The sequence below is a fragment of the Littorina saxatilis genome, linkage group LG3 (assembly GCF_037325665.1).
Source record: "Littorina saxatilis isolate snail1 linkage group LG3, US_GU_Lsax_2.0, whole genome shotgun sequence".
Classification (NCBI taxonomy): Eukaryota; Metazoa; Mollusca; class Gastropoda; order Littorinimorpha; family Littorinidae; genus Littorina; species Littorina saxatilis.
Window position 1 is genome coordinate 44,458,096 of NC_090247.1, and position 13,842 is coordinate 44,471,937.

Sequence of the window (13,842 nt, forward strand, 5' to 3'; positions counted from 1 at the left end):
TACGATTCTGCTCAACATCTGATGGGAACACTTGAGTCTTTATCTTCATCACTAACTGCTTTCCCAATCACATGTAAGTACTTTGACAGTGACTTAGTTAGAAAGGGAGTCTATCCATATGAATACATGGATTCGTGGGAGAGGTTTGATGAAGATGAGTTACCACCAAAGGATGCTTACTTCTCACGGCTGAAGGGTAAGGGTATAAGTGACGAAGACTATGAACACGCTAAGACTGCATGGAATAAATTAGGATGTAATACAATGGGTGATTATCATGATCAATATTTGTTGGCTGATGTTTGTTTACTTGCAGATATATTTGAGAATTACAGAAGAACATGTATGAAGCACTACAATCTAGATCCTTCACATTACATATCTGCACCAGGCATGAGCTGGGATGCATTTCTTAGATTTACAGGAGTAAAGATTGACTTGCTATCAGATCTACCTACACTTCAGATGATTGAAAATGGACTACGTGGAGGAATCAGTATGGCTTCACACAATTACTGCAAAGCCAACAACAAATACTTGGACGACTTTGATCCTATGAAACCTTCTAATTACATCATGTATCTAGATGCAAACAATTTGTATGGTTGGGCAATGTGTCAGACGCTTCCACTTCGGAACTTTAAGATCTATTCAGGACCATTTTCACAATGTGTTGTGCTGACAATATTAAAAGCAGGCCCAGACAGTCGAAAGGGATGGATACTAGAAGTTGACTTAGACTATCCACTATCACTTCATGATCTACATAATGATTATCCTTTAGCGGCTGAGAGGTTAAAAGTAAACCCAAGAGAACCTCCAAAGCTGGTGCCCAATCTGTTTCACAAAAAGAAGTATGTGTGTCACTACAGACTGTTACAGTTTTACATTAGACATGGATTAATTTTGAAGGCTGTTCATCGTATAATTTTATTTGATCAAGAACAGTTTATGAAACCTTACATTATGAAAAACACAGAACTGAGAACCAAAGCCGCTGATGCATCAGAGAAAGACTTTTTTAAACTGATGAACAACAGTTGCTTTGGTAAGACAATGGAAAACCCACACAAGAGAAAGGATGTTAGACTTGTTACAAGAGAAAATGAGGCCATCAAGCTGACATCCAAACCACAGTATCAAGACTTTAAATACTTTCATGAACAGCTGTATGGTATCTTAATGAAAAAACTTGTAGTCAAGCTTGACAAACCAGTATTCATAGGCTTTACTGTGCTAGAGTTGTCAAAACTGTTGATGCTTGAGTTTTTGTATGATTATTTGAAACCAAGATATCCCAAATCGAGAGTACTTTACACAGACACAGATTCATTCTTACTTGACATTCCAGCGGATGACATTTACAAAGATCTAGAAGCTGAAAGTCCTGCAGTAAAAGGAAAAGATTCTTTTTATGACACTTGCGACTACCCTAAAGAATCACCATTGCACTCAAATGTTAACAAGAAGGTTATTGGAAAGATGAAAGATGAAATGAATGGGAAGATAATTAAGGAGTATGTTGGATTGCGTGCAAAGATGTACAGTGTTGCAAGTGAGAAAGGGGTGGTTAAAAAAGCAAAGGGTGTAAGCAAACAGGTTGTAAAGTCGAGCATATCGCATGATAACTACAAGGAAGCACTGTTTCAGAAGCGAGTGTTTTACCATGACAACCCTAAGATCAGTTCCGCGCTTCATCAGATCAACACAACTATTGTAAACAAGAAATCTTTAGATGCTAATGACACAAAGCGCGTTTATTCATCACCAGAATATTCTTATGCAATTGGGCACTGGAGAACAAACGCGACTCCAAATAGTCTGAGTGTGTAATAAGAATTTTTGTCAATCGGGAAAACCCGCTATGACAGCTTTGTTTTGACTGCAGCGGGGAAGAGGAAGTGTTTGTGAAAGGGGAGTAGGCTTTGTTGAGTTTCAAAGCAGCCACCAAGTACACTTGTCAAAGCTTGATTCAATAAACAAGTTTTAATATTCATGAACCACGTGATACACCAGAACCAATCGTGGTGGAACAATATTACACAAGTCATTTGCATAAAGTGCACTCGGTGGCTGCCTTTTCAGGCGGCCTAAATATTGAAGCGAAGCGTTGAAACAGAGTGACCCAAGCCGCCGGTTTACCAGCAAGACCTACCGTTCACGCGTGAACGGTACTATTTTTAGAATCCTAGAATTCTTGAGAATTTCGGAGCTGGCTTGTTTCTGGTACACATACAGGCAAAATTGGTCATCACTGAGTTTGTGTAACACAGGAATTAGTTGTGAAATACGTCACCCTATGGGAGGGGGAGACGGCAAAATTGTTACCAAAAACATCATAGATCGTATTGTGCAGGGTCAACTGCAACAAACTCAAACCGAGCCATTCATTCCTTCTTGTATTTGAGCGACTTATATACCAACATTTTTATGTCTTATTTTCAGCACAGGTGTAGGAAAAATCATATAACAAAGTCTTATTTATTTTCTAATTTAACATTTTTTTTACAAATATGACCATGGTCTTTTAAACATACAGTGACATTAAACATTGTTATGTTAAAAAAAAGAAAAAAGAAAGAAAGCTTTTGCGCACAAATCAGAAATACAGGCCAAACCGTGAGTTTCTGTGGCAAAGCGCGACAGAGGAAATTGCACTGGTTTTATTTTTAGATCAGTGGGAAATTTTCAAGAACAGACGCTTGCATTTGGATGTGTCCAATGATAGTAGGTTTGGTTGTGATCAATCAGAATAATGTAGGCAGGGATGTCGTTAGGCGTCGGACATATAACGATGAAAATCCCCAAATGTCCGATTCACATTGTCGCATGTCGGTCAGATGTCCTATCGTTTTAGCCTGAGCGTGGTCATTGTCCGATATGTACTCCATTCCTTCAGACAGCGCGATATTCGTTAATTTTCATTTCAAGATACAAATCTTCTAAAAGACCGAACTCTCTCATGTTCAGCTGACACTGAAGTTGCCAGTGCCGATCTTTTCTTTTGTTGGGAATTCCCGAACCGTCTGGTGCAGCCACAGAGATCTGCAGCGCACTGATCTAAACTGAATAGTGCATGCTACAGGAGTACGGGAGACAACTCCAACTGACTAAATTTGTCGTCTGCTTTTGTTTTCGATACGACACGAAGCACTGACGGGAAGAAAAAGAAAAAATAGAATCACTTGTAAAGAGTTAACTATTCGTTTAGACAGTCACATTGCATGTATCAGATATAATTCTAACAGTGAAAGAACATATGAAGTAAAGTTTGTAAATGAGAGAGCGTATTGAGCTTAAGAATGTTGTATCAGAGAAAGGGAGAATGTACGTTCTGGGTTACTGATTCCGACAGACCCGGCATTGGTTCAAAACAACCTTACTTTACTGTATTTTTGTTGTTGTATGGATTTATGCAGTATTTTTCTGATTTTGTCGCATGTTTCATTTTAGTAAAAGTTTAGTCCAGAAGCCTATTTTGCGTTAATATTTAGGGTCTGTCGGAATCGGTGAGCCAGAACGTACATTCTCCCTTTCTCTCCATTTCATGCACACATGAATGCACAATGCAAGCTTGCTGATTTCACCTTCTTTATCTCTCCCTGGTAGAAAAACACAAAAGAGCAGAATCAATGACACTTTCATCTCATAAACTTACAGGAAATTAACCACAAAGAAAAAATGCATTTAATTCATACCACAAGTCTGGCAGTGTTCTGTTATCAACGATTAGCCTGCTCTGAATACATGATGATCAATCAGCAGAGATGGTAGTTTGCTACGGGCCTGCAGCAGCCAGTCATGCTAGTAGCCACCACTATTTCTTGGCAAGTATGAGGCCTGACTCTTACAGAAACCAGTCACTCTGTTACGCCAACCAATCCAAAACACTGTGACGTCATTATACCACCCAGGACAAAAACAGTCAAATGAAAATACACAGACCGTCATGTATGACTGGTTACTAATCTTATCTCCATCATATTCAGATTTAAAAAAATGGTATAAACCACAAATTTCCCATTTCCCTGAGCAGCCGCTGTCCTAAACGGGTTGAACTTGAAATTAATACAAAGTCCGACATCAACAAAAAATGATTTCTGCTTTACTCACGTCTCTCCGCAGATGACAAAGGTAAGCAAGAGACAGGGCAATGCTGTGATAAACACTCTCTTGTTGTAGCGAAACGGCCCAGGGTCCGTCATGTCTTTTGCAGGCTCCTTCGCATCTTCTTCCTCCTCTGAGCCCTGCGTCTGCATGGATCGTAGAAGAAACTCACCCTCAGCTTCCAAGGTGTTGTGAAGGTTGTAATGGTAATATTCTCTCTGGGCATCCTGGCCGTAACTGTCATAGGTGTAGTACCTGCTCTGCATGGTGGTATCATAGCTGTTATCTGCCTGTCTCTCGTCTTCACTGTTGCTCTCACTGGAGTTGGGATTTGCAGAGCCTGAGTGTTTATAATAGGCGGTTTCGGGATCAGGATCCATGCTCTTTTTTGTCTTATCTGCCCTCTATAGGTTCTGAAACAGTTTAAACTCCAGGTGAATAAATCAAAGTCAAAGAGCACATGTTTGTATACATGCAGAGTTGTGCCTTTGACAGGAGGACATGCCTGAAACAGTGAAAGAGAAAGAATAATCTTGGGAGCAGCCTTACCGAGTTACTCTGCAGCTGTTATTTCATGACAGGTATATTTGGTCAAGTTAATAGCAGTACAGAAACAAGAATAATAACCCAGCAGGGCAGAATGCTAACAATAAGATCTTAGAAACAAACGGAAGTAATTTCTATAAATATAGACAACAGTGAGTGACAGTTATGTAGAGCAAGTCTCATGGCTTCTGAGAGAATATAATTTACAAAGCATTGTCAATAACATGAACAAAGGACTTTTAAAATTCAGACGCGATATTTTAATGAATAAATGATGTTATGAACAAAGGACTTTTAAAATTCAGACGCGATATTTTAATGAATAAATGATGTTATGGAAGATATCTAATGTTGGGAGCATCCTGAAACTGCACTTTATTGTTGAGCTAGTGTGTGAACATGTATCTGTGTGCATGCCTGTGCTTGTGACTGTGAGCTCTTCTGTAACCTTTTCCCTTCCATCTTCCCGAAGACACGAAGACACGCATGCGTCATCTCTCGTCTCTGATTATCATGATCATATTTCGATACTTTGACGAGACAAACCCAATGTTGGTGTGTCGAAGAAGACAGCCACAGCGGGCTTGTTTGAGTCAAAGTATCACACCATATCTTCAGCGTATTACCAATACCTGTCCCAATATAGGCCAACTGGTCTAAGAGGACATTAAACCCTAATACAGTAATAGTCAGTCAGTCAGTCATCTTCCCTTTCACTTTTGTGTCACTTTAAGTGAGGAAGTTTGCAGCACATGTAATAATATGCACATTGCGCTGTTGGTGTTTAGAGTCTGGTTCATTATGTTAGTATTGTAAGAGGAACATACTATCATGATGCCTCAAGTTAAAAATGTGATAAAATGTGGTGTCCATGGAAGGCAAACATTTAAACACATTCACTCTGTCTCAGACAACGGTCAACGCATCTGACTGAAGATTTATCATGCCATGTTCATTTTTGTAATGTTTCATTAAGTTTTGTGTCTGCATTTGGTGCAAGTGTACCACTGTCTTAGCTTTTGCAGGACCATCTCCCACAGTTGGTCAGTATCGTTGTTGCTCATCTTTCCAAATTCTCAGCATCTTGACACAATGATTTGTCTTTGGATTAGCGCTGGTAGTGGTAGTCGTAGACCACACAAAGCTGTATTTTTCATTTTCAATGCAGGGCAAGATCATGATCTAGTTTATGGTAATGTGACAGGGCGACCAGTCACCAATTGTTAGACTTTGTTACCGATCGGTTTGTGTTTTGTGTCTTGTGTACGTTTTGTCGATCGCTTTATGTTTGTGTGATGTCATTTATTGTCTGTTCTAGTCAACTTTGTATGTTGTGGCTTGTGGCCACCCGGCTTCGGTCGGGTAGGCGAAGAGGAGGAGGGAAGATGCTAAATACAAGAATAAAGTTTACCATGCCAGTATTCTGCTGTTGTCACAATGTCATCTGTTGTGTCCGTGAGTGAGAGTCCAGAGTGAGTCCTAACACATCATTTACACATCAGAGAGAAGCAAAACATCAGTTCCACCGAACCTTCTACAGTAAAAAAAAAAGTGCCCCCATCAAGACTGCAAAGGTGGTTTCTCTCTTACAAGTTTGGCCTGTATTTAAATTTGAACTGTAAAGGCTAAAGATGCATACATCGTTTTAGAAAGAGTCTTTGGACAAAATATGAGAAAGTGACAGAAAATGTCAAACCGCACATACATACAGCTGCAAACATCTAAAAAAAAAACACATGCGCAAACAAATAGTGCTCTGTCTGGCAGAAAGATGTTTGCAGCTACAGACTGAATAAGACTCTGTTCTTCAATTTTACCAGTATCAACTTTACTTTGCATTCTGTCTGATATTAGAGACAAGTCAACGTAAACGCAACCGGTAGGCCTATGAGAATGAACATAGATTTGCGACGCATTCCATCAGCTTTAAAGTAATAGGGATTTTAAGAGGAGAATCTACTCGTACATAACAAAAGTAAACGAGAAATTGGAAGAACGGGAGGCCGACCTACTGTTGAAAATCGGTAGCGCGCAGCTTCAGGAAATCTCCACAACAGTGTACATCACAGTCGCCATCTTGGGAAAACCCCTTTGATCGAGGTCACATGGCCCACTTTGGAAAGGAAATCCGCGCATGTTTTCCTGACGTCATGGGGGATGGTGGTGTGCAAGATGGCGGCCGTCGGGTGCATGAGAGATAATGGAATGATGGAAGGAGAAGAGTCTTCAGAGAAAGAAAGGGAACTGATCAAACTATGCAGAAAGAATGGAATACACAAAGACTGCTTTATGGGTCAGAATGCACGGGATTCCTTGGATAGTAAATTTGCAAGGACCGAAAGATCGCAACGAGTGAATGGAACATCGAAATCTGTTTCGGCAATCTTCACAAAACCCTCCATTCCAACACTTCGCTCAAGAAAGGATAAAACATCGTTAGAACAAAGCAAAAGAAGGAGAAGATTGTCGAAAGATGAAAGCACAGAGCTGAGGCCAAGGTAAGATTTTTTATCCGCAAAGAAAATTATTTTATGCACCTGCATTTTGGTCAGAACAGTCGGACAATAAAATCCACCCAACTAAACTCTCGCTCGTGAGCAGTCGGGGAAAATGTTCATTAGCATATCAGTGGCATGCAATTCTTTTATAAATTGATTTATTATGTTTTTATATCCACCCTTTATTTAATTTGGACGGTTTCATTTACGTCCGGTGACCTAGTTGTGACCCTCGGGTTACTTTCCTTTGTCCTCTGCACTTGGAAAACGTGCAGAAAAGTGGTGAACCAATTACCCATGCGGCGTCGGGGCTTTCTATTTGGGGCAGCCTAGAAATCCACTAACACACAACCATTGTCAGCTGTTATCAGTTGACACGTGTTTAAAATAAGGCCGCTGCTAACGGCACGATATCGTTTGGCTAGCAAATATATGCTAGCGGCACGATATCGTTTGGTTAGGCTGCTAACGGCACGATATCGTTTGGCTAGCAAATATATGCTAGCGGCACGATATCGTTTCGCTTGGTCTTCAACCAGCAAATATGCTAACGACACGAATCACGAAAACACTTTGAACTTGTATCCTACGATCGATAACCAGGCAAGAGTGTAGTGTACGTCATACATCCTCAGCGGTCACGTCACTTTAGTAATGTATGACGTACTTCACATGGTTTCTTGCTAGGGGGGTCCGGGGGCATGCCCCCCCGGAAAATTTTGAAAAAAAGGATGCAAAATGGTGCAATCTGGTGCATTCTGAGGATGATCATTACCAGTTTCAGGCAGCAGATTTTGTCACTGATTAATACCCCAAAAATTGAAACTCAATGTAAAATAAAGAAATGCATACCTCATTCAATATTTTTATTTTTTGGCTGGGGGGGGGTCCGGAAACCCTAGAACCCACCCCCCCCTCCCCTCGTTGTGGGGGTCAGGGGGCGAAGCCCCCTGAAGCTGATGGGTAGGTCATATTCTGAGATAGGAAAATGGTCGCTCCTTGCATGAAACGGCATAAAATAAGCAATAATAAAAAAAGAAATTAAATAAGTAAGGTACATGTTTAGGCTAGGGGGGGGGGGGGGTTGCGCAACCCCCATAACCCCCCCGATAGTCCGGCCCTGTGAAGATCCGAACAATATAAACAGGTTAAAAGAAGTATACTGAAATGAATTAAGATTTAATCTGACGCAAGATGTTTCAATGAACATTAACACTTGCAGCACTTCAGTGTACTTTGTAATTGATGCATCAAGAAACAAGAAATCTAGGAACCCTGTTAACAGTTTATAAATCAAATTGAAGTATGGCATGTGAAACAAATTTGAGGATGGCTGGTGGCATGTATGCATGCTTCATGGTACCAAGTGTTGCATTTTCTCAAACATTCATTCCACTGCACAATCGGATTTCTATCAAGATGTTTATCCGGATCTTCGCGCCAACATATTCTGCAAACATCCTCAGCAGGCTCCATGATGTTTGAAGAACGTTTCACTTCCAACAGCTGCTGAAGAGCTACCCAAGCGTCATCCGTAAGCCACTGTTTCAGCAAATTGTCATCAATCCCCAAAATTTCCATTGACACCTTTTCTGGCACCATCTCCAGCATTTCTTCTTCAACTTTCAAATTTTCTTTCATCACAGAATTCACCAGGTTTTCATCCACAATCAGTCGAAGAGCATACTCTGCATGAGTGACCACCTTTACTTTCTTGGCACACTTCAATTTTTCTTTTTGCCTTTTACGCTTCTTTGCCTTTGGCAGCCCAATCACGGTTTGCAGTGATCCTGCTGGTCGTCCCTTCTTCATCAGTGGCTTTTAACGACGAGAGTTGGTCCATTATTCCAACATTTGACTCTCTCTCTTCAACTTCCACCTCGAGACTTTCGTGATCCCTTTGAAACTCGGCATGAACATCAGCAGTCACTTCAACATTGCGGTCGTTTGTAACTTGATCGAAACGACCTTCGTCACTTTCTCCATGATTTAGCGCGCCGCATTCTGTATCTTGTTCCGCAAACGCTTCAACTTTATCAGTTTCTCCGTGATTTTGTGCGCCTTGTTGTCTAACTTCATCAACACTTTCTCCCAGATTCTCTGCAAAGACTTCAACAACGACAAAATCCTTTCCTGTTTTTACAAGGTCACGTACTTGGCACAGAAGTTGTAATTTCTTTCGGAAATCATCTGCACCAGAGTTAACTAAAAACGAACAGATGTCTTTGCATACAGTCTGGGCTTCATTGAATTTGACCCAACCCGGTTTGACTTTTGATTGTTGACACGGTTGCGTACCAACCACAGAATGATCTGGCAAGTTGATGTTTTGAATGTCGTTGAAGTACTGTTTCGTCCAACGAGCAGGGATCATGTCCGTTTCCAAGATTCTAAGGTTCAAGTGCCGACGTATGGCAATCATGTGCCGACATGGTAAGTTGAAATTGACAACAGAGCTGCATGTACAGGACCCCACCTCACATTCATGAGACTGACCTCCTTCGCTTGTCACCTTGTAACTTCCTTCACTCTCTTCAACTACGCACTTTGTAGATAGTTGTATTTGCTCGGATATGTGCTTGGCAGCAAACGCCGTGCACACACTATGAGCAAACTGAACACCTTCTTCTCTTGAAGATGATGTGCATTTTGTCTTCATGTCAAAGGCGCGAAATGAGAATTCTGCTTTCCTGACCTCGAGCAAACCAAGGAGTTCCGAAAGCATGATGTCGAGTGGGCTGGGTTTTTTTTACAACAGCCTTAATTTTCTGGTTGAAACTTTCCACTCGGTTGTTGGTGGCATCACCAAAGTTTAATCTGGTCTTTCTGAAACATTGCACCCACTTTTCCTTCAGACTATCCCATTGAGACATGAAATATGGAAGAAATGTTGGAAATTCGGAGGAATGTTCCTGCAGGAGGTCATTGACGCACGCACACACACACACACACACACACACGCACAAACACTCACAAACACTCACACACACCATCGCACCGATACACACACACTCACTAAAACACACACACACCAATATTAACAACGAAAGAGAAAGAGAGAGAGAGAGAGAGAGAGAGAGAGAGAGAGAGAGAGAGAGAGAGAGACGGACGTACATACACCCACATCCATGACACACACACACACACACACACACATGTCAAGGAGGCAGAGAAACTCAATGTGAGGAGAGGGAGGGGTGGAAGGAGGTCCGGGGAGAGAGAGAGAGAGAGAGAGAGAGAGAGCCGCGCTGGGATCGGAACATTTTTCTCATAAACCGGAAGTGACGGAAATAAATGCTCAACTCAACAACAACAAAAAATGCCTAACAACAACAATGAGAACAAGAAAGGATCGTTTCGTTAGCATCTGGGCCACGAATTTGCTTCACATCCGATATCGTTTCGCTAGCATCCAAGCTCTCACCGTCAGTTGCTTCGCGTACGATATCGTTTCGCTAGCATCCAAGCCCTCGAATTTGCTTTATATCCGATATCGTGCCGCTAGCATATATTTGCTAGCCAAACGATATCGTGCCGTTAGCCACTCCGTTAAAATAACTGGTTTTCTACTATAAAACAGGTCTGCGTGGCACCTTGTTTTATATGTTAGATAATAAAGATGTCAGCAATAATCAAACAAATGTATTGATCACAGATCAGTGCAAAATCACCAACACATCTGCAAGCTGCAGGCCACATGATTTTACAAAGTCATCAGTTTTGACATGATTTTTTAAGATAAAAAATAGAGTTATATTAAGTTTTAATGAAAGGAGTAAGTGGAAATTTATGTAACTTATATTATCTCAACATTTGTTTTAGTATTATTGATACAACATTTTGACAATTACTTAAAGTTAAACGGAGAAAAAAAGTTTATAAACACCAGAATAGGAACAAAAACCAGAGGACAGTTGAAAACTTAAGTATATTTTTCATTTTGCATACATGTAGACATAAGCATTCTTAAATAAAATGCATTTGTCAGACTCATTTTGGAAATTATTTTATTTTTTCATTTACTAACTTAGACTTGTTTGAGTTAGAAAAAAATAGGGAGGGACTCAGTTGGTAGACCCAAAGCAAACAAAGTACGCCAACTGATAATTTGTTTGCATGAAAACATTAAAAGAGGTAATTTAAAAAAATACTGTTTTTTGCATGTTTTGTGTGTGTTTTTCTTCTTTTTTTGGTTAAAATTGGATTGATAATGAATTGTTTTTTCCCCCTGTAACAACTAATAACAGATTTACACAGTTTTTTTGTTATATATATTCATTTTGTTGTATGTTTCGTTACCCTTTTGACATTACGAAGTTACAAACAGTAGTTTCTTTCCAGGCTCAATTAAAATAAAAATGAAAAGTTTTACAACATATGAATTATGATATACGTAGAAGAAATTCATTCTGTATTTTTGAATAGGGTTTGTTCTTGTTGTATTAGAGATCTATATGTTTGAAAGTTCTGGAATGTGTATTTTTTTATTTAAAAACAACTGTTTTGATGCTCTCTACACGAGAATATCAGAGCACACCCAGTTTCCTTTCTAGTAATTCTACCCTTTATTCATGACATTTCTGAACCTGTCTTCTTCCCAATTTGCTTCCTATCATAATGGAGAAAGTAGACCAGATGGTTTCCGTTTATTCTTCACTGTCTTTTGTCATGATACAATATTGATTGTTGGAACCTGAAACCATTTTTTCTCCCTTCTCCCTCTGCTGCCTGCACACCGAAATCCGGTTTTTTGTTTTACTTCTTGTACACAATGTATTAGATATGTTCCTAGACCTGCCTTTTTTCTTATACTAGTATATCTGTCAGACTGCATGAACCACTCCTTTTAAGATTCATTCGCGCTTCCCTGTTCCAGCTGTTCCTTTCTATAACAGTACATCTACTACTACTAGTACTTTGTTCTTTTTGTTCAGTGTGTCAGTCTTTATGTCTTACAGAGCTGCCAACTGCTACGCTTTCGACGCAGCATGCTACGTTTTATGATCAATTGCTACGCTGTTCCGCCAAGCTTAAAATTGCTACGCTCAAACAGATAATCACAAGCATGCAACCCTAAGTTCGCTCTTTCTTGTGAGTCTTAGTACTCATTTCTGATTCTCACTCTGTAGCGGTCAGACATAAATGCGGATGTGCGTATACATTTTGGACAATGCTAGTAATTGCTACACGTAAACACTATTTGCTACGTTGAAAATTCCAAAACATTCTTAATTGTTATGCTTGAGGCTTCACAAGGGTTGGGTCAGATTTTAGGTTCTTTTTGTCTTCGGCCTTCTTTTGTTCTTTGATTTGGTGATTCATGTGTTGTAGTTGTACTCGTGCATTACATTTTTGAGAGGGAGAGAATAACAATTTTAACCATACCTTTATGAAGCCATGCCCAGGTAGTTAAAATAGTAATTGGTATTGCTAATGCCATACTTATGATATAGTCTGGTTATTGGAGTGTAAGCTATTTACAGGGGCACTCCTGTATTTGCATAGCCATTCTTATTGATGTGTGGCTTGGAACAAAATTGTCTTCAGTTTCATGAAACAGATTGATGTGAAAAATGTTGATTTTCCATGCACCTTTATGGACATACGGAAAATAGCCAACAATGGCTTCTGTTGGAATCAATGCTGAGCTGCAGCTTAAACTAAAACGTAAATATTTAACAAGATTAACAAAATGAGGGCAATGAAAATTAGCCAAACGGTGTCAAGACTGACCATAAGTAAAACCAGAGGATGGTCTGTGACAGTTGATTTTTGATGATTGTGACTTATATGTATCTGCCTTCTGATTTCTGTCACTGTTACATTATGTTGTCATGAACAATAATAGGATACTTTTTTTATACCCTGCCTGTTAGTGTTAGTCTTGTTGATGTTATTGTTATGAACAGAGGTACTATTTATTCTGTGAAGTTAAATGCATAGCCATGGCCAGTGATGGCGCTAATATTTTGTCAAACTGGTACACAAGCTTTTATGATGAAAAATATCCAGAAAACAAAGTAGGCTGGTCAGTAAGACTAAGAGTCCAACTCAGAGTATATTACTGGTTTTGTTGTTTTAAAAATCAACCGGTAGGTTATACCGGCAGCCAATTATTTTCCGGTATTTTCTCATTTTAACCGGTAAAATACGGTAATTACCGGTTAACGCCAATACTGCATGGCTGTTTCTTAATTTTGTGATCCATCTTCACAGGAAAGGAAAGTCACAATAGTTTCAGTAAATCGAGTAATGGTGTTGTGGTTTATTTTAAGGTGGTTACTGGTTCGGGCATTATTGATGCAGTAATACATGTACTAATAATAGTCATTTTATTTATAAAGCTTTTTTCTGCAGAAATATGTCCATACTTTCATTTCCTTCTCCGGTAGTTTAAAAGTTGATATTTTTAGTTCCTGTTGTGTCACAAATCATCCCGGCAGTGGTGCACATGGTTGACATGATTACTATGTGTATAGTTTGTGTCCTGAGGTTGAAGCAATATGATTGACAAGTGTGTGTATTGCCAACTTCTCCTCATCAGTCTTGTCATATTATGATATATATATATTGCGAGAGATATACACATGCACACAAATATATTTGCTACTGTAGTGTAAGTTACTTTCACTTTCAGTTAACTGCTCTTGATGGAAGGACAGATTGTGACATTTGCTAAGAAAGAAGCAAT

At 39.7% G+C, this 13,842-nt stretch overlaps 2 protein-coding genes across 2 annotated transcripts in view; one reads left to right on the forward strand and one right to left on the reverse strand.

Moving 5' to 3' along the window:
- The window catches only part of LOC138962466 (uncharacterized), a 46,087-nt gene extending 39,352 nt beyond the window's left edge, over positions 1-6,735 (reverse strand). Inside the window, exons 1-2 of the mRNA XM_070334292.1 lie at positions 6,666-6,735; positions 4,114-4,520 (exon numbers count right to left, since the gene is read on the reverse strand). Of these exons, the coding sequence (XP_070190393.1) occupies positions 4,114-4,487 (374 nt within the window). The 5' untranslated portion in view covers positions 4,488-4,520; positions 6,666-6,735. The remainder of the gene's footprint in view (positions 1-4,113; positions 4,521-6,665) is intronic.
- An 85-nt stretch (positions 6,736-6,820) lies between these two features.
- The window catches only part of LOC138962469 (zinc finger protein aebp2-like), a 74,694-nt gene continuing 67,672 nt past the window's right edge, over positions 6,821-13,842 (forward strand). The window contains exon 1 of the mRNA XM_070334296.1: positions 6,821-7,151. Within this exon, the coding sequence (XP_070190397.1) occupies positions 6,826-7,151 (326 nt within the window). The 5' untranslated portion in view covers positions 6,821-6,825. The remainder of the gene's footprint in view (positions 7,152-13,842) is intronic.